Below are 21971 nucleotides of genomic sequence, written 5' to 3'. Positions count from 1 at the left end.
GTTAACGTCAACAAGGCTATCTTAGTAATAACTTAAAATCGCAGAAGCAACAATATCAGGTGAACTGTAATCAAAAAAAAAAAAAAATGAAATGGGATGAATGAGAAATGAACAGTTTACAGAAGTTAAAGTACAGAATTATTATTATTATTTTTTTTTTAAATCATAGACACTCAACCAAAAGAAAAATCCACCCCATTGTGAACAGGTTTTATAAAAAATATTGCAAATTAATTCTTTCAAACCACAATAGAGAAACATGTACAATCTCAGTTCTTGGAGCAGCAGAATTTCAACTCTGGGGAGGCCTCGTGGTCCCAGAGATACTGGCCGCCCCATTAGAGCGAAGTATCTCACCTGTTTAAAGGTCCCGAATCATGCACGCCAATAAGCCGCAAAGGATATGACAGCTTATGGATCCGCGTGACGTGGAATCTAAGCAGACATTTACGTGCCTTGCTGGGGGTTTCAACTGGCAGACAGTTTAGAGGAAAATATCTCGGGAAACAGGAGGTACCCGGAGCTGAAATCAACACTGTTCGGCTCCAGACACCCTGCTTCCAACCTATTCAAAACCCAATTTCATTTAGGGTTAGCAATATTGTTACAAAACATAGTTAACAGGGTCTACAATGTAGAAGAGATTAGCTTACCGTCCCAGCTGTGTCGAGAATTTCGAGCATACACTGTTGTCCTTCTACTTCCACTTGCTATGAATGAAAATCAAATTGGTCAGAATATCTTACTATATATTTGTGAAAGCGTCATATGTTTCTATGTCTGTATGTGTCTCCCTGTGTCCCTCTCTGTGTCCCTAGCGGCAATCCCATTGGACCTTGGGCCAGGCCAATGAGATTGCTCCCTTGGCCCGCCCGCCCCCGCACACCTCATTGGCCTGAGGCGGAGTGACGGGCCAAAGGAGAGACGGAGACACACACACACACACACACACACACACAACCACACACAACCACCCCCTCCCCCACGCTCTCTGCGGCTCTCCCCTCACAAGCCGCTCCCCGTCCCAGAGGCCGCTCCTCCGGCTGTCTCCGCCTCTCCCCGCGGCAGCACCTCCTCACCGGAGCGTCTCAGCCTCTCCGCTGAGGAGCCCGAGGTGGAGGAGGAAGGCGGCCGGTACCCGTAGGAACAGGAGTGCGGCTGTGTGCAAGGTGAGGAAACGCAGGGGAATGGGTTATTTAACGCGTCCCTGACTCCCCCTGCCCTTTGCCCCACCCTACCCCCCTTACCCTCCCCTGCCCACCCACCCACCTGCCCCTTGCCCCCCCTGCCCTTTGATCCCTGCCCTCCCTCCCCGTGCCCTTTCCTCCTGCCCTCCCTCCCCCTGCCCTTTGCCTCCTGCCCTCCCTCCCCCTGCCCTTTGCCCTCCCTCCCCCAGCCCTTTGCCCCCTGCCCTCCCTCCCCCAGCCCTTTGCCCCCTGCCCTCCCTCCCCCAGCCCTTTGCCCCCTGCCCTCCCTCCCCCAGCCCTTTGCCCCCTGCCCTCCCTCCCCCAGCCCTTTGCCCCCTGCCCTCCCTCCCCCAGCCCTTTGCCCCCTGCCCTCCCTCCCCCAGCCCTTTGCCCCCTGCCCCCCCAGCCCTTTTCCCCTCTCTGCCCTTTGCCCCGCCCCTCCCTGACCTATGCCCCTTCCTGCCCCCCCGCCCCTCCCTGCCCTTTGCCCCCCCCGCCCTTTGCCCCCCCACCCCTCCCTGCCCTTTGCCCCCCGCCCCTCCCTGCCCTTTGCCCCCCGCCCCTCCCTGCCCTTTGCCCCCCGCCCCTTGCAACGAAAGGGGGTAAAAAAGGCCATAAACTAGGCATTATTTGGTGGAAACCCGATTTTAGCAATCACTGAAAAAATATATATGCTGCACAAAATAGGGATTCTCCTTTATCAATAAATTAGAACCATCATGAAATCATGTTTTAGAATATACCAGACTGGAGAAAATGGGCAGAATGGTAACTGGCAGCTAGTTTTCCAAGAAAAGACAAGACTTTCAAATTGAAAGAGCACAAAAATCCAACAGTTAAGGGTTAAAGCAACAATACAGTTTTTTTTTTTTTAATTATTGTTAGATTAAAGCGGGAGTCTCCAGATCTAAACTGTTAATTTCAGTCCCAGGGAACCCCTGCTTCCAGAGATACTTGCCTCCATAGGGGGTGCAGTATCTATGCAGCCAGGAAATGGTGTGCCTAAAGAAATGGCAGCGTTTATGTTCCGCAAGCCAATAGAAAGCAGTAATGTTATCTGGTGAGGCTTCCTATTGGCTTGCGTAAAAGGGGGTTTAAACTGCGCAGACACTAGCACTCCCTATGGTGGTAAATCTGGAAGCAGGGTGTCCCTGGAGTTGCAATTACAGCAGATCAGCTCCGGAGACGACCTGATTCAATGCTGCATAAGGGGGGAAAAAAGAAAAAAATTAAAAATATATACAGTATGAATGAAACCAGTATTGCTGTTTTAAGGGCAAAGGCATTGACATCTCACTACTTCATGTTTACCTTTCTGTATGAATCTTCTATTGTAGGGTCATATTTTTCCACAAAAATTCCCTGAACGAACTGTACTGTCTGAAGAAAAAACAAACATTAGATAGCTAAAATGACAAACCCAGACAACATTTTCACAACTTGCAATCAAACAATTACCAGGCTTGGCTTAACAATACGAAACAAAATAAATCGTGGACAATATTAAAATGTAAACAAACAGAGGTAAATTTGTGTTTTGTTAGAAGACAGAACAAAACAAAAAGTGCATCAAATGTTTTACCAACTAACCCATTTTAATCTATTTGATTTGGAGGTCATTTAAGTCATAACTATTTACAGCACTTGCAGATTAAATTTCATGGATATTGGTTTGTGCACTTAAATACTGCAGTTCAACATGTCAGCTTTGACTTGCCTGTCACCAGTGCTACATTTCACAGGCTTAAACCTGAACATGATTAAAATAAATAAAATCTTAAATACTATAATGGTACTAAAGAGCCTGTGTGTCACTTGTAGGCATGCAATTTCTGCAGAAAGCAAGTTAGAATAACGTAACCTATTTCTTTTCAGCTTATAATGCGAAATAAAACATATAAAACATATTACTTTATTACTAATTTTGAACTACATTCAGCAGGCTTATGGGCATTCTGGATGACTAGAGTTAAAGCAGCGGAAACATGTGAAATCAGGTTTTTTTTTTAAATAAATCAGTTCTTTCGTTATTCAACTCCGTCATTTTTAATTCGTTTTAAAGCATCCTTTAATTTCTATAGCTGGTTTTAACCCATCTCATGCAGTGCAATATTTTTGCAACACTTTCCTGTTATTTATATTATTTGTTGCAAATGTTCCTAGCAGTTTGAGCTGTAAACTAACAATAGAGAATGTTAACACCTAGTAATACAAGGATACATTGTAGCTGCTGAGTTCGGCTGCGCTTATAGTGCCTTGCGAGGGCGACGTCGCTCTGAAACAAATCTATTGACTCCGTCACATGCGCTTATAGTAAGCACGACAGAGCGACCAAAAATGTTGAAGCCGGGTAAATTTGATTTTTTTAAGAGACAGTCGCCACATGTGACTGTCTCTAAACCAACCGGACCACCCCCTTAGTGACGTCACTGGCCTTGTCGCCAGCGCCGATGCTAAAAATCAAAATTACAACTTTCGCCAGTGGCGACGGCGACTTAATCGGTCGCATCCCCAGCAATATAAGCGCGGCCTTATACGGACTGAAGCAGCCATTAGGTTAGGCACACAATCAGAATTTTGACAAATTTAGAAAAGGAGCACCAAATGACTGCCAGCTTAGGTAAGAATGTAGAATTATACATTGTAACCAGGGCCACCAACAGGCGGGGACACAGAAGGGACACGTGTCCCGGGCCCGGTGTCTACGGGGGGCCCGGCGGCCGGCGCTGCACTTGGACCGCGACCTCTGGCAAGGCCATCGGTACTCTCGCAGGCGAGCCCCGGCTCTCCTTTAACTGCAGGCATCTATCACTGTGCCACGCCAAGCTTCCAACGCCGGTGCGTGACGGGCCTCTGTGACAGCGCGCCAGAAGTAAGCTTGGCTCCACTTCCAGCGCGCTGCAGCAGAGGGAGGCCAGGCGCACACTCCAACACGTGGGACAGAGTGGAAGAGGCCTGCAGGTGAAGGAGAGCCGGGGCCCGGCTGTGAGGGGACCGGCGGCCAGGCCCAACGTGCAGCGCCAGCCGCTGTGTTTAAGTATTGAGGGGTGGGGGGGTGTCTTTTTTATATGCACTCAGGGATAGATCGGTTTTGTGGGGGGAACAGAATGAGTGAGGGGGATGTAGAGTGGAGTAATTGACGCCGGAGGGGTGGGGGGGCAGGGGAGAAGTGAGAGGAGAGAGGGGGTGATGAGGAAAAGAGGGAGCAAGAGCGAGACGCAGGGGAGAGAAATACATGTGAGGCGGGGGGGGGGGGGGGGGGGGCAGGGATTGAGTGGGGTAATTGATGGAGGGGGGGGGGGGAGAGAAAAGAGATTAAATGAAGGGGAGAGAAATACACGGGAAAGAGGGGGCTTGCGAGGTCTGAAATGGGTCTCACAATGCTGCAGAGAGTGGGGCCCAGTCAGAACGATAGCCCAGAACGATAGCCCAGGACCCCAGGAAATCTGTCAGCGGCCCTGATTGTCACATGCCATACATACATTTTATAATGGTTGGAAAGTAGTATTGCCGCTTAAAACATGCTTCTATTTAATATGAAATAAAACTTAAGATACTGCAACAGTGAATGAGTCGCACTTCTTTAAAGTTCCAAATGAAGAATTTGCTTTACACTTTGCTACATGTACTTACTTGAAAAATTGGTGTTAACATTTTCAAAACTGCTGAAGACCAATCATAAACCAATTAATTAGTGCAACGTCAAGTATCCGGATGCTTAGCAGTCAGTTACCCCATCTGTACATGTAGCTTAATGACTCATGAAAGATCAAAGGTCATTTACATGCTCAACAAACATTTGGTCTGCTTGCTTTCTATGTAAAATGCTTGTACAAACAAAAGCCAAGCGATAAGGCCTAATTCATTAACCTTTCACCATCATAGGAGAAAAGTCTTCATGTTCCACTAGCAGAGAAAAGGTTATAATGTGGAGTCATTGTATATAAATCGATAGACTACCCCAATAAGCAATTTTTAGTGACAGCATATAAAAGATTAACAAGCTAAAACAAGGTGCAAATATTTACTGCATCAGGTAACATCGGACCTCACTGTACAAAAGGAGAATTTTGTACTTTGCCATGTTTTTTAAATTATGCATGTCAATTTTAATGCAGAACATTTGTATTTTGTTTTTGTAATCAAGACACATTACAATGTGACCACATTCATGTCCTACATAATGTAACCGAGTAAGTATTCCAACAATATTCTTCCGAAGCTTCCAATCCCAGCTTAGACACATACTGTACAGTTGTTCCATAAATGGGAATGCCAGGTTACACATATGAAGGTTATGAAGAAAGGTTACAAGCAAAAATCAAACAATTAACTTACCAAAGCAGATTTCCCCACGCCTCCCGAACCGAGGACCACGAGCTTGTACTCTCGCATGATGAGATTTTGTTAAATACTGTTACAAGTCTGTAAACAAAAGAAAATTAAGTTAAGCGATTGTTTGCCCACAAAACCACAAATTGTTGTACTTTCATTTAGAAAGATGCTACCAACTAGAAAATGTTCCACGATAAAGTAAAAAGGTCACTGTTGTGAATACATTTGGTGTGCTGCATACAAAAAGGAAATGCATCAAATTACAAATTGAAAGCACTGCACATGACCGATACACGTCTCATGTGAAAATGTTAGTGTGGTCTATCGGTTGATTCTTTTGCCGATATTCACATGATCAAACAGTTCAGTAGTGTCAGGATTCTATCCTTAATACTTTAACTGCAAATGAGATAGATAGACCCAACAGTGAACACCATTTGAAGAGGGGTTTGTAGAACCCCTATGGAAGATGCATCCGTACTCGCCTTACACTGACAGGGTTTTTAAAGAACATGGGTGAAAATAAAGCACTGTACGGTCAACTGCAAAAGTGGTGTGTTAGAAGCGTGATCTGACACAAAATGAACACAAGCTTGTTCTATTAAAAAAGCAATAATATGCACACCATGGAATATATGTGAAACGTAAAAGAATGGGAATCACCTAAAAAAAAAAAAACACACAATTGTATCACTTAACTACACGAATAATATACGCCCATCAAGGTCTCTCAGAGGATACATGGGCTTCGTTGCCAAGTACAAATGCACTGTTCCAAGCAATTCCTCTATGGCTCCACACAGCAGAATTATGCCTTTTTATGGCAATCTGTCTCTGAACTCACCACATAGCTTCAGAGATACTTTTTCACTCTCCCAATTTTTCCCTGACAAATAAGGATGACAAGGCCAGCAATAAACATTTTACTCCATGTTTATTCTATCAACCAAGCTTGGCTGACCCTTTTTACACAGCCCGGTTCAAACAATGACAAACTGATCTTTTTATTGTATTCTAACAAGATTTCATTCCATTCCAGGAAGGTGTTACAATAAATTGTTCACAAGGTAAAGTTTATTTTGATGACAGTGGCTAAACTTTATATGTATGATAATATCCTTTAAAAAAAAAAAAGGCCTATATTCTTGCGAGTGAAGCGCCACAAAGCAAAATCAAAACCACCGTAACCTTAGATCATTGAAGAAAATATTTTGTAGCACTAGAATAGAATATATCTGGGATAACAAACTACAGATGTGGCAAAACTTGCTGTTCCCAGCGGCACAGCAGAAGTCCGGAGCTCAGGACAGTGTGACGCGATCGTGCTGTAGGGGGTCCATGTTTCTGAATGGGATCCCCCACATCGTTAATCCTTCTGGGCCATGACTGCGGGAACCCAAGCGTTAAGGTTTGCTACATCTGTAGACATTGCTCATATCGTTTGTGTAGTTCAAGCCAATAATTAGCCATCTTGACATTGCTCCTTAAACCAACCACCACATTTTCCCCCCCCAAAGGACGCCAAGGTTTTTGCTAAAAATTTTACCCAAAAAATTAATATGCACAAATCTTTTAAATCTAATGATTCGTATGCAAGCGGTACAGAGATTTACAATAAATTAGCCACACAGTTTCAGGAAAATATTTGGACTGCCTAAGCCAGGGGTCGGCAACCTGCAGGTCCAGTCGCATGCGGCTCTTTCCGCGTATGAATATTTATACAGCGCTATAAATGTACATAGTGCTTCACAGCCGTAATACAGGTGACATAATATAAATAACTTGCGGCTATCTCACGTCCGCAGGTTGGCACTCCCCAGCTGTTGCCTCTCTCCCTCACTGTCCTGCCGGTGGCTGTGAGTGGACCCGGCCGGCGCGCGCTGAAGCAGTGGCGCGCACTGGCATGAGAGCCAAGCATGGGACAGTGCAGGAGCGGCGCAGGCCAGAAGCTGAGGCGACGCCGGCAATAAGAGGCCAGTCTCCACCACCAGGACAGTGAGGGAGGAGAGGAGAGAAAAAGAAAGGAGCATGTATGGGGGGGGGGGGGGGGCCATGTCCCAAACGTAGCGATTATTCACCAGAAAGTAAAGACATGCTGCCCTCTCACATAAATAGGTGTTTGCACACCACCCCCTCCCCCAGAGATAATGGAGTCTCTGCTGGGTTCCATTCCTATGATCGACCTTTTTCTTCACTTATTTACCAATTTAAATGTGAGGATGGAAGGGGGGTTATGCAGTGTGTGGTGTGTGTGTGTGGTGTGATATAGATATGGGAGGGTGAATTGTGTGTGTGTGGGGGGCGGGGGGGGAATAAACACAGGACCAAGCATATGTTAATTTATTTTGCGTTTTTTGCCCAATGGTTAAAACAAATTACAAATTTTCTTTTTTAAAAAGGGACTCATTGTGAGATGCATTTTATTCCCCCACATTTTTTTCCTTTCCCTAATTCTGATTGAGGCTTGTTGTATGTTAATTCTTATACCGTATATACGGTATAAGCATGGGTTTTTGTGGGGGTGTAATACTCATGCATTTGTTTTTATAAAATGGCTCTTTCTTAAAAAGGTTGCACACCCCTGGCCTAAGCAATACATAACTATTCATGTCTATACATGATCATTGTTTTTAACAAGACTCGATGCATTGGAGAAAGGATTGCCCTGTTTCATTAATAAACCAAGATATTAAGATTCTAGCAAAGGTATGGGCAGCAAGACAATGTGGTGTTGCCAGGCCTTATTCACCCAGATAACATCCGTAGAGTAGTAGACCTGATACACGTTGCCAATGACACCAAGACCCCATTGATGCCCCTTTCATTAGCTTGTAGGGAAGGCCTTCAACAGGGTTGACTGGCCTTACCTTTTCAGGACCCAAGAGCCTTTGGCTGATGGGAAATGTACTATATATAGTTCACCAACGGCCTTCATTAGAAGTGCAGGGAAAGGTTCGGCAACCCTAGAGATTCAAAATGGGACAAGGCAGAGGTTCCACCAATGCCCACTGTTTTCCCTCTCGCTAGAACCCAGGGGGACCCAAACATCTTGGAGGATAAAACAAGGTATAGTCGAATATAGAATTAGCTTGTTTGCAGACAATTTCATTGATAACATTTGGGTTAATGTTGCTATCAAAATGATCCTGCTCCCAAAAATCCTCTACCTAGAGTCCTCTCAATTATGGTCAAACATCAAGATATAGACAACCTGCAAATACAAATGATGAAATTCACATGGAGCAAGAATGGAAAGCAAGGAGGGGTTGTCTGTTCACTGTTTTTGGGAACACTTTAGAGCAGCACAAATAGCGCAGATGGTGATTTGGCATACTCCACCCAATAAGGAATGCTGGGTGGATATCAAAAACGACTATACCTTCCTAATATAGCTAGGAGATATGAGGATACCAAGGGACCATAGAATCAGCAGAGGAAATATACTCCCCACCACATACCTATCCTTCAAAATATGGGACGCTATAAGGGAAAGGAAAGGGTTATTACAACCAAACAATACCATGACTCCCTTATTATATAACCCCATGAAACCAGGCATGGGAAATCTTTAAATGGTGGATAGACAGGCGTCACCTCTGCTTTAGAGCAGGGGTGGCAAACTCCAGTCCTCAAGGGCCAACAACCGGTCAGGTTTTCAGGATATCCCTGCTTCAGCACAGGTGGCTCAATCATGAGTTACTTGTGCTGAAGCACAGAAATCTTGAAAACCTGACCTGTTGGTGGCCGTTGAAGACTGTAGTTGCTTTAGAATGTGGTAAGGCAGGTACATTTTTGTATACCTGGTGAACCTGCACATATATATGGTTTAAAAAAAAAAAAAAAAACCCACCCCACTATGGAAACACTTTCTAATTGATAGACAGGGTTCTGGGAACTTCAGCAACACTGTACACGTGTTGCATTATATTAGAAGCAATCAGAAACCAACAAAAATAGGTTCAACAGTATTTGGTTTCCAAAAAAAAATTTTTATTACTTCAACACTGCAAATACAGAAACATTTACATTGGAAATTGTGCCAGGAAACATCCAAATATAAAAAAATACTACTTTACAATTTGTCAATGCGTTTTAGGGCAAGATACGTGTGAATGGTGGAGGTGGCTCTAATGTGAAAAAGAGGGAATTCCAGAGCTGCAATGTGGCCTGAGAAAACTTTAAAAAATATAAAATAAAATGCACCTCTGCTGAAGTTTAGACAATCTATGCGTGGCTTTATATTCTATCACATAAGTAAATAATTTATATGGCAAGTTTGCTATTAAGATAAAAATAGTTATATTTTTTATCCTCACCGATCAGTAAGTGTTCATAGAACTGCAAACAGCAGGGGAACAATTGAATACTGTTAAACCTGGAACATTTCTTCCATGCCTAGTTCCTCCTACAGTGCATTTTTTCATCAAATTATGCAAAAATGATTAAACAAGCCGCTATTGTTTTTTGTGCATCGGTGGTAGTAGTAAAGGAAGAAGTTTGCTTATGTTATTACACACTCACATTTGATTAAAATTGACTGGAAACTATAATAACTGCCACAAACCCCAATGTTTGTCATGTCCTTTAGAACAGACTAATTATTTGTATTAGTGTTTCAAATAAAAGTTAAAAGTATGAATTGGAAAAAAACTGTGGGTCACTTCTAAGATGTCCTCTCTTACATACCCTGCCCTTTCATCCTCACCTGAGCGACTAGATGCACACTAGTATCAGAACCATTTATCCCTGTAGTTTTGGCTCTGCTAACCAATTAAAGCAGCACTTCTGGGGACAGTTTATTTTTCTTACTAGGTTTGAAGCAGGGTGTCTCCGGAGCTAAACCGCATTGATTTTAGCTCCGGGACACCCTGCCTCAGATACATATCTTCACTGGGGGTGCCGGTAACGTAAACCGATAGGAAGTCGCAAGGGATTTCGCAGCTTCCCATTGGCCTATCGGACGCAGGGCACTTAAACCGCCAAGGTGTTGGCCCAAACGAGCCCACCCAGAGCCGCTAACGGCAGCACCTTTTGAAGTATCTCGTGAAGCAGGGGTTTACTTGGGACTGAAAACGCGGTTAAGCTTCGGCAACCCGCCGATAGATTATTATAGATATATAGATGTGTGTGTCCAAAAGAGCGAATTTAAGTGGAGGGGAGAGGGGAAAAAAAATAATCCAGGATACATGGGAGGGGGAGGGGGAGGGGGAAGATTCACGTATAGCACTTACTAGTTTAATGTAACTACTATATGTCTACTGGTCTATAAAAACTGAGTGGATTCTACTACTAAGTTGTGAGTGAAGCCATAATCCATCAATTCTAACCGGCCAAAAATCCCCCCATCTGTAACAGAAACCATGGTATCCCCAATGACTAGAGCAGGTACCAAAATCTGCTACAAAGTTGAATGGGGCATTACAAATTGCATTTAAGGCTCAAGGAGTTATTTTAAAGTATTATAAAACCATCTAGAAAAAAGCTTGGGAAATTGGAAAGTTTGGAATATTACAAAGATAGCATGTACTATGCACTTTTCAAATGCATAGCACAACCAACATTATTTACAAACTTACTTTATGTAAATAATGTATTTAACAAAGTTTGACATGAATTTTAAGCACTGGTTACCAACCCAATACAAGATTACCGATTAAATCATATACTGGGCCAAATGGAAACTATAATGTCTGTATTCTGCAGGATAAAAACCTCAGTGGTGAATATGCAGCTTGGTGTAATTATATTAAAACAAAAAAAAACACAACACACCTGAAAAGTTTTCTATAACAATTGCTTCAGGACAGGTATACGTGGGAAAATGTAGAACACAGCCATCGGCTTAGAAGTCCCTCCACACACACCCAACCGCCCCCACCCTCAAGAGTTAACGCCGCACTAGTGCAAATACATGCAAAAAGGCCATACTTTAGCCCATTAGCATACGGTTAACATCTCAATTTTTGGCTAATGCTTATAACTGGAGAACATCCTGGTTAACGTCCTGTTATTTGCGTCAGTACATACTGTGGTATCTTAGGTTAATATCACTTTAAATAGGATAATGAAGCTCAGTGATTCTGGGCCATTGTATTTTATTTCTATTTACAAATATTACTGACAGATTGTTAAGAGCTCAGGCTTGCACGTGTAGACTTTTACAACACTTTCATTTAACACAGTAATTGGTAGAAACCCTAAAAAAAAAAAAAAAGGAAAGGGGCAAATATATAAAGCCACAATGCTGGGTACCACATGCCAATACTGCGTTAACCATCATTGGCTTGAATGGCGACGGTTACAGCCGAATCAGAGTGCGATACCCAGCATCGCAGCTATATGAACCCAAGCCAGAGTAAATTTAAGTATGTTGTGATAAACCATAATGCACTAACAATGATACTGGTAACAATACTAAAGAGGAAAAACAATTCAAGAAAGTATAAGTGTGTCTGCCATAGTCTTAATTTTAGAATAGCAAGATTTTTACCACAATTTGCCAGAGGAAATTAGTTGTTGTAATTGGTTACATTTCACAAAACAATTAGAAGTGCAAATTATACTAAATAAAGTCACAATTTTTTTTTAATTCACGTCACAAAAATAGCAAAACAAGTGGAACTAATGCCAAAGGGAAAGCCCCAGAAAAAGAATAACTTTATGAGACTAAACAACATCTTAAAGAGCGATTATGTAACACCACACGCAATGTAGCACTACTACATTAAGAGTGCAAAACAAGTGACTAGTGTTGGTTAAATAAATTATACAAAATTTTGTATTTGCCATCTCAGTAACCAAGTCAATTTATATACAGTATTCAGGATACTATGTGCTCATAACCATTATTTTGCAACTAGATGCACTCATGCAAGCAATATCGTTAAGCCAATTTAGGTCTCCGAATTATCCCACATTATAACATTCAAATACATCTTTATCATGCAAGAATGGAGCACACCAAATATTGGTGTGCCACAGTAGAAAAAAACAGATGTGCCTTAATACAGCAAAAGTCAGAGTACATTTTGATGCATATACTAGAAAAAAATGTAAATCATAACGGACTCCATTTTCATAAGTCTAGGTAAATTAGAAATTTCAGATGATTATACAAATCAAATTTAAAAATCAGCAACAATGAAGTATGCATTTGCATAGGTGTCTGTGCTGCAGCACTTCTGGAGGAAACAGTTTCTGCACAGAATGTCCTAATGCAACACCTGAATGAGATCTTAAAACTAACTGCAAAGTAAAGATTAATATCAAATTTGAAGAGCATACAACAATCAGCTATCAATATACATGCCAAGTACGTACCAACTTACATATGGAGGTCTTGCTTTTTAGAGCATACAAGTTTATCAGAGACATACCTTTACTCATACATAGTTACACTTAGATATCCCAAATGTATTTATTTTTAAATCTCCATCATTGTGCTGCAACTTTTTCATTCAAATAAACATTCAAAGCAGTCCTTTAAATGGGACTTCCTTATACCACTATTTATCTATGACAAACGTGGCTTCAAAACAAAATCCAGTAGAATTACATCATTTTAACAGAGTTTTCAGCAACAAAAACATTTTTTGGGGTGAAGGTGAAGCACAAAGGAAGGGGCATTGTTTCTTTGGGAACCATTTAATTTTGTCCATCTTGTCACTCAGGTTCTCATTATTGGAAATATTAACACGAAAATACATGCACTATGCATTCATTTTATGTCCTTTTTAACAGATTATCCTTATAATACTAATGCATATTTAACAAATGTTCATTAAGTGGCCAAATAAAATTTAAAAAAATTAATTTAAAAAAACTGCCTCAGCTGCATTCCTCTTCAATGATGCAACAAAAAGTATGATTACTTTATTACTGCTTAAACAAACCTTTATTTCTCAACTTAAAGACCACTTTTTTCTAGCTTCAAATTAAGAATCACTGTGGTGGCCACACAGATTACTATAGTAGTTGCTTCCACCCACATACAATGTGGAAAAGTTGACTTCTGTAGGGTGTAGCCCATGAACAAAGCAACACAATTCTGTGGCCTGCTTTATTTAACCTCTGTGGCAAAAGAGGTGAGAAACAGCGTGGAAATAAGGTTGGTGGTGAACAGTAATTATATGTGCAATAAACTAAAAAGCACCCCGTTAAATAAAATCTTTTACTGTATTAAAAATGTTAGCACATCGGAATAAGTGACTTTGGTAACACTAAGCTTTTCTCCTGATACAGGTATTAAAAAATAAATAAACGAGGCATTTAAAATGTGGTTTCAAGATACTTTTTTCCCTTTTACAGAAGAGGGATTTTGCCATTTTCAGCCCAGAGGACCCCCTCTCTCTGTTCAGTAGATAATATTGAGGTTACCAGGCTTAAGTCCATCTCCAGCAGAAACAAAATGTCTACCAAATCTCATGCCAATAGAAAACCACAATATCATGGATTGCGGCCTCCTATTGGACAGCCATTCAAGAATCAGGTAGTAATATCATTGGAGCATTTGTTGTTGTTTTTTTTTTTTTAAATATCAGTTCCGTAGTATTAAATAGTGACTTTATTCAACTCTTAAACCTGAAACAAATACTTTATATTTGGGGGGAAAAAAAAATGAATGGCTTTTACAATGAAGGTACTAATAATCACAACAAATCGAAAATTGAGAGATAGATAGGATAGATATAGATTCTCAAGTTTTAGCGATTAATATAGCATCTAAAATGTAACATAGGTTGAACTCTATGGACAGGTCTTGTCAACATCATCAACTATAACTACAGTGCCGAGAAAAAGTTTGCAAACCCCTTAGGATTTTCACATACAGGCATACCCCGCTGTGTATTTCAAACCTAAAATTTTATTAGATCTTAATCCAAGTCCTAATAGAAAAAGATAACCCGAACAAAATGGCACAAAAACATGATACTTGACTCATTTGTGGATACATAATTGTTCAACATCCAATAGCAAGAAGCAGGATGATGATGATGAATCGCACAGCCACGAAAATCCAATTCCCAACGGGTCCGGAAGGTATGAGACAAAAGTACACACTCCAATGATACAATAGGTCTGGTTTAATGCAGGTGGGTACAGCAACAGGACAACACGAACGCACCTACGCGTTTCGTGCACAAGGCACTTGATTTTCGTGGCTGTGCGATTCATTATCATCCTGCTTCTTGCCGTTTACCTACCTGGATGGGCTGTACGCCCTGGATGTCTGGAGGTCCTGCTAAGCACTAAGGTAAAGGGCCGCAGTGCCCTAACACATACATACATACATACATACATACATACATACATACATACATACATACATACCTGTGCTTTTGCTATTCAAATATTGGTTATTTGGTTGGGTTTATATAGTGTTTAAGCTGTGGAGGTCAAGTGGACGCCACTAGACACTTAGCCCTTGCCATAGATATGCCTTATCATTCATGGACTCCCCATTGTCATCCTGATCATTAATACATGCCGTGGAGGAATTCGCTCTAATTTTGGAAGCATCACATCTGTTCTACTTTTTTCAACATCCAATATCCATGTGTGAAAAAGTATGTCGCACCCCATTGAGCAGCAATGACTTCAACCAAGAATTACTTGTAACTGCTGGTCAGTCCCACACAGATTGAGGAGTTTGGGCCCATTCCTCCTTACAGAACCACTTCAACCTCATGACATTTGAGGGCTTGTGGGCTTCCTTGCATAGACAGCTCGCTTCAGGTCCTGCCACATGTCGATGGGGTTGAGGACTTTGACTAGGCCATTCTAAAAATGCAGCATTTCTTATTCTGCAGATCTGCTTCTATGTTTAGGATCATTGTCTTGCTGCATGACCCATTTTTCGCTTCAGTTTATGGACGGTTGGCCTGACATTCTCTTCTAGAATCTTCTGATACAATGCAGAATTCATGGTTGTGTCAATGATTGCAAGCCATCCAGGTCCCCAATCAGTAAAGCAGCCCCAAACCAAAATGCTCCCACCACCATGCTTGACGGTAGGGATGAGCTTGTTCTGTTTGAACGCAATGGTTCGGTTTTTGCCAATCTCATTGAGGCAAAAAAATTCTACCGCTGTCTGTCCAGAGAACATTACATAAGTCTTGTGGATCATCTATGTTCTCTTAATTACGTTTTTATTGTTTGTCTAATTCATACATCATTTTGATTCAAAAAACATGGAATTGGTTAACAAACCCTTTTGGATATTTAAGAAAATATTGATTTTGATTCAAGAAAGTGATCATGGAAAACAAAAAAAAAAAAGCTATTGAGTTTCCATAATTAAAAGGTGTCCCAGATGGTGGTCAGCACTGAAACATTGATTTTTTTGTGACTGTTTTTAGTCATTAAATAACTTTTTTGCATTAATTCCTTTGCATATTTTTTGGGCTATCCCCATTTTCCACATTTTTTTTTAGGAGCCAGATAAAATACCACTACCTGCTGGTCAAACTTGCGACAAGTATTTACATGTTTTGGCATATCTTGCAGAAGTCACTCAATTGTCATGCAAAATTGAGCAATTATAGTATAGGTCTGTCACCTATAATCTAATAAATATTATTTTGATTTGGTGACAGCATGATGACCTCTTCAAGTGGAGAGGTTCTAAATAAAATAAAAAACTGACTATTAAAAATATTGTATACTACAAGGAATCTATACTTCTACAATAAAATAGTATATTAAAATTGTAATAATTCAAAGAATTTACAATTCACGTTGGATAAAGAAACTTGGTACTTTAAAGCGGCAGATAAAGCAATATCCGTATCTGTTTTATTTTTATTTAAATAAATCAGTTCTGTACTATAAAAAAAAAATGCTACAAGCATTTTCTCAAACTACTCTAAATAACATTTTTAATTTATAATGTAACAAGCATTTGTTTCTATAGCAACCATTTACAAAGTAACAGCCCCTTCCTCTCCTGAAACAGGCTCTGGCACACCCCCTTTTGAGCCCTGCCCTCTTTCTAGCATTGCACCAATTGTATCAAGTGACTGCCGGGTCACATGATCTTCCCCACAGAACTTTGCATCTATGGTCCTCTTCTGCTGCACTGACAGCCATTTAGTGAACCCTGAGCCATATCTTCGATCAATCACAGGAGAACAGAACGATCGGAAACTTAAGCTGTGTTCATAGCAACGCTGATGGCGTGAGCAACAATGCGCAGGGCCATAGAGCGCACGTGCAGACAGATGCTTCGCGTGACAAATTTGACTTTGCAGCGCGACTGTCGGATCACGTACGCAGTTCAGCCAATGAGGGCGAACCGCGCACATGTCACAGGCACACCCCCCCCCCCCACCACGCCAGTCTGTACTATATCCGAGGCCTTAGCTAATTACAAATTGTGTGGATTGTATGGATGCACATAAAAGGTTTAAAAAAAAAAAAATAATCAATTATAAAACCGGCAGCTTGGATGCCATTTTAAAGTAGCATTTCCACTTGAGGGCGAGTTTAAAAAAAAGTTTTGCCCTAGGTATGAGGCAGGAGGGTTGCAGTCCTGGCTCAGTCTGCAGTACAGCTGTTTAAAGGCCAGGCAGCCAATAGGAAGCCAGAACATAATTCCTTGCAGCTTCCTAATGGCCCACATGTAAACAGGATTGAGATACCAGCAGCGCCTAAGGCAAGTATCTCGTGGAGCAGTGGGTCACAAGAGCCGAAATATATATTAAAGCAATACCACAGAATGAAACCTACCACACATTTTTGACTCCATTTCATTACCACAACAAATAACGCGTACATAAATTTTCAAATACTTTACACAAAAATGTTTATCAGATTATTTCTCCTCACAAATTAGAATTCTTGATAACAAATGAATCATGTTAAAACACAAGGTCAATTAGAAAATATATAACACTATTTAAAATGTGAGCTAATGTATGGAAAATTAAATAAATTATATTTTATCTGTGGAAGCTATCTCAAATATAAAATTGTGATAAAATGAATCTGTATTACAGCAATGTAAATAGTGAAAAGAATAAGACAAAAACAGTGAACCGTAAATTGACCCCATCAAGTTAATACATTTTGATTCACCTCAATTGATTTGATACAAATCGTGTAATAGTAATCCAGAAGTCTTTGTATGATAATACAGTCAGCAATTTAGCATGTAGCTCCAATGCAGTCTCTTCTCTTCCTGAAGTCGCTCTCACCTATATGCAAACAGAAAAAAAAAAGGTAAGCGCAAAAAGAAACGTATTGGTACATTAAAGTTAATGCACCATTGCGCCCTTGTTTTCCTCCATCAACAATAAGATAAGCGCACTTTGTAGTGAGATTTTCCTGGTGCCCTTTTGAGCCGCAAGCAGTTAAAAAACAGTGAGCTCACCAGAAAATGATGGGATCGTTATGCCAGATCTCAAATGTCAAAACTGGGAAGAGTAGTGGGGCTTCACTCACACTGAATCTAGACAAGACCAATAAAACAACTTCCGCTTCTCACTTTCAAAAGTTTCCATGTGCTAAGGCGACAGAACAGTGATTAACTACTAGCATTTGCAAACGGTTACGATTATTTTGTGATGCCAGAAAAGAACGGTCGAGTTCATGGATCATTTTTGTATAAAACTACTGACTGCACTATGTTTTACTGGACCGACATGCAAAATTGCTGTAAGTGAACACGCATATGCAATAATTTTAAAAAGTTGATTCTGCTATTTCGTGTTAATATGCAATAAATATACCAACTTCAATCAAACATGCATAAAATTGGCAACTGAAAAAAAAAAAAAGCTATGTTAGATGTTTTATTTTATTTAAGAAATTGTGTAAAGCAGCTACAATTACATTTATATTTAAAAAAAAGTTTGCCATGGCCATTTAAATCTATTTACAGTACACATTTTAGAAACTCAATAATTAACAATAAGTCATCTTTAAAGCAATTTAAAAAAGGAGAATAAGTGAGAAATCGTACTGTATTAAACGTTCTTTTGGACCAGTCTCAAATATTGTCAAGACTTTTTAACTAACCAGTTCCACTGTGTCTGTATTAGCTGTACACAGCAGGGAGGATAGGGTGACTCAACTTGTATGCTCTTTTGGTACGCCTTATGCTGTGGTTAACCGTTATAAGAGCTTTTCCACTATCCGCTTCAGTAATGAATTGAGCTGAAAAATACATTGTTAAAATAAACTACTGATCTTAACCATGGGTTTTAGTGACCAAATTTGAAGACAGTCTTTAACAAATGTTAAACTGCTGTATGGTTTAATTCGGCTAAAAATCAGTAACAAAATACATGCCAATTACAGGTCCATTGGTGCTATTTTAGCAAGTCTAAGCGTCACTATTGCTCCAAGCCAGACAAACCTGTTAAATTAAATCATGGATAATTAATAGCAAATGTACAATGCCACAATGCCATGTAAGTTGGTTAATGGCAATTACACCTCAAATGACAATCACAAACCCAATTATGGAGCAACACGACTATTGGCCAACTGAATCACTTAACCACTACCAGGAGGTGCATGCCATATATTGGATTGTAATGTGTTGTAGCCCAATATATTAAATGGGTTGCAATATAACCTGGCTCAACACATTTCCTACTATGAGACTAGCAAGTGAAAGGATCAGAGCTGGCTAAAAAGTCAAATAAATCACAAAAATGTGTACTAGAGAAAACAAGACTTTTTTTTTTTTTTTTTTTTTAAACATGATACAAGTGTCTTAAAACCATGAGAACAAATACTAGGAAGGGAAAATGTTCCCCTTTTACAGAGGCTTATTGTATGATTCAGTACATAGAGCCTCCACACAAACATTTAGCAGTAATACACACACCCCAAAAAAAAAAAAAAAAACCTGTCAGCCATTGAACACATTGAAGGAAAAAGTTGCAAAAGAAAATGCAGTAATGACAAATGTTCTGCAGAGTTCAAGCTGGCAAAAAAAAAAGTACTTAAGAAAACTATACTTTTGTTTTACAATCTCGTAATAAGAAAAGAAATGGTTAAAACTAATTACACATTGAGGCCAATCTTCTAATACCATTGAAATACAGATCTCAAACGGAAATTCAAGCAATAAATATATATTTGTTTAATGTCTCTAGAGAGGTACTTTCTTTTTCAATTTAATGTACTTTAGGTTTGCGTACACGCCCTTATTATGAAGACGTGTGCCAAGAAACGCCTATTCTGATATATACACACAGACTTGCAAATGTAACAAATGGAGCAGGTTAGGTTATCACCTACAAATCCATCTCCTTGGGTGCCTTATTGTTTAAGTTATTTAAAAACTGCAATCCTCCCACAGAAGCCTATGAGTTCAATACGAGTTTAACTCATGTTAGTATCTTGCTCCCTAAGCATTTCCTGTTCTTAAAAAAAAAAACACAAGTTCAAAATTATGATTCCGAATTGTTACTCTGAAATTACCACGGTAACATTGAGAATGCACCGAGATCTGGGGACTGCTCACTTTTAACCTCCCGGATACTTAATATTTTAAACTTATTGTATTAATGCACTTACTGTATTATAATTCCCTGTACTGTATTCTTTGTGAAGCACCGAATACACTTTTGGCGCTATATAAACAAAAAGACATACAATAGCTTTTCTCTCCTGAACAGAGCAACCTGATAGGAAGAAAAAAAATCCATTGAAAAAATAAATAAAATCAGCATTGACTGCTGCTCTAACTGAAATGTAGGGGTCTTATCAATTCAACACAAAAAAAAATCCCTACATGGGCTCTTTACTGTAAACGGAGGAATGACATTTCAACCAAATGTCAACTCATCCCATGCAAACCCACCACACCCACCAATTCCATAACCCCACAAACTAGAGATGGAGGGCTTTAACTGTTACCACTGCACAAGTTACAATAGCGATAACATTACGCCAGTGGGAGCAGAAACACTAGTGGTGTGGCTATCACAACCGATCACCTCCTCAAACAACAGAGATCACTTTTATAACATCATGAAGCTACAAGGAAGAAATAAATGATCCAGCATGTTTTACACAGCAATAAAAGTCACAAAGCTACAGGCTTGTGGGTGTTGGAACAGAAAGGATCACAAGTACTGCAGGAGTGTGTGCTGGTATCCTTGTAAAGCACAAGTATTGCTCAAGTATGGTAATTATGTAAATCACCATAAGATGGTAACCACACTGCTACAGTATTGCTGATCCCTTCAAGTTATTCTGACAGCAAACTTGTCCCTGCGGTGTAAATGTCCCCCTAATGTGAGATGAGAAAGTAATCACACTCCTGAAGCAGATAACCTAAAAAGGAAGATACAGTGCTCCTGTGGTGAAAGTGGCCCCTAAAAGTGTGATAACCAGAGAATGCCCGCACTCCTGCAGCGCTTTATTTAATAAGAACAATGCTATAAGTCTATATATGGACCTTTCCCCTAAAATCTCTCTAAGGGAGGGAGGGAGTCACTGTCAGAGCCTTGTGTCCTCAGCCCTGACTCCCGAGTAGGTCGAAGCCAAAGCCCATTGCGAGGGGGGCCCCATCCACGCCCTTTCCTGACCGGGGCCGCCGACGCCCTCATATCCTCCCCCGGCTTTTATTTCAACAACGCCGCCATGTAGCCGAAGTCTCGCCCACCGCCCTCCCTCTTACCGAGGCAGCCCAACGGTTTCTGTTTTATGCTCCCACAGCCGTGCTGCCACCGCCGCCGCCCGCCGGATCCCCCGGCCCGCTCCTTTCCTTTCTTCCCCCTCAACAGAGGAGCCCTCCTGACAGAGAAAAAAAAAAAAGCCTGAACGACGACAGCGACCGAGCCACAGAGCCCGGCGCGAGGCGGGTGCGCGAGACACGGAGGGGGGAGAGAGAGAGAGGGGTTGGGGGCGCGCGCAACTGCGCGTGCTCACTCACGCGTCCAATCCAGAACCACCCCTATCAGAAGAGGGGGCGCGCGCGTTTACAAAGGCGGTGGGCGGGGAGGATCACGCGCTGAGACGGTCAGTCTGTTTTGTAGTTTAAAAAAAAAAAGGGGGGGGGGCGAGGACGAGAAGGCGCAGAGGGAGGAAAGGCGAGCGCGCGCAGTGGTAGTAATGGGCGGGGACAGAGAGAGAGGGGGAGGTGGGTGAGACGCGTTAAACTCACTAGTCGGCATATGGTGGAGGGAAGGGGGGAAAAAGAGACGGGCACGCGCGCCCCCCTCAATAGTACGCCACAAACAAACGCGTGTGGCGACGTCACCAATTGACCACGCCCCCTGCCCCTCAACTTCAAGGTGCAGTCCCGGTTATCAGCATCCGCTATCTTAATTATTATTATCTACAAGGTAAATGAAACTGCAAGTGCGCCCGTTCCATACAGTTAACTCCCCTTCTTTATATGAAAGGTATCTCATATATTGAAGTAAAAACAATATGGTTTCTTTTCACTTTCTTCCCTCATCCCATGCTGCTCAATGACAGAGAGTGAAA

The 21971-nt window shown here is 41.2% G+C and overlaps 1 protein-coding gene and 1 long non-coding RNA gene across 4 annotated transcripts in view; one reads left to right on the top strand and one right to left on the bottom strand.

The window, feature by feature from the left end:
- The window catches only part of RAP1A (RAP1A, member of RAS oncogene family), a 29535-nt gene extending 8163 nt beyond the window's left edge, over positions 1 to 21372 (bottom strand). The window contains exons 1-6 of one of the 3 annotated variants that reach the window (XM_075615261.1): positions 21160 to 21372; positions 18540 to 18677; positions 17598 to 17716; positions 5526 to 5612; positions 2499 to 2567; positions 654 to 710 (exon numbers count right to left, since the gene is read on the bottom strand). In XM_075615261.1, coding sequence (XP_075471376.1) covers positions 654 to 710; positions 2499 to 2567; positions 5526 to 5582 — 183 coding nt within the window. In that variant the 5' untranslated portion in view covers positions 5583 to 5612; positions 17598 to 17716; positions 18540 to 18677; positions 21160 to 21372. Of the gene's footprint in view, positions 1 to 653; positions 711 to 2498; positions 2568 to 5525; positions 5613 to 17597; positions 17717 to 17892; positions 17987 to 18539; positions 18678 to 21159 lie in introns of those variants that run through there. The other 2 variants (XM_075615259.1, XM_075615260.1) reach the window with 2 other exon arrangements.
- A 231-nt stretch (positions 21373 to 21603) lies between these two features.
- The window catches only part of LOC142503168 (uncharacterized), a 128404-nt gene continuing 128036 nt past the window's right edge, over positions 21604 to 21971 (top strand). Inside the window, exon 1 of the long non-coding RNA XR_012803952.1 lies at positions 21604 to 21826. This is a non-coding gene — a long non-coding RNA (uncharacterized LOC142503168). The remainder of the gene's footprint in view (positions 21827 to 21971) is intronic.

This window comes from Ascaphus truei, chromosome 9 (assembly GCF_040206685.1).
Source record: "Ascaphus truei isolate aAscTru1 chromosome 9, aAscTru1.hap1, whole genome shotgun sequence".
Lineage (NCBI taxonomy): Eukaryota > Metazoa > Chordata > Amphibia > Anura > Ascaphidae > Ascaphus > Ascaphus truei.
The sequence above is the reverse complement of the archived record's forward strand: the minus strand, read 5'-3'. Positions and strand labels throughout refer to the sequence as shown.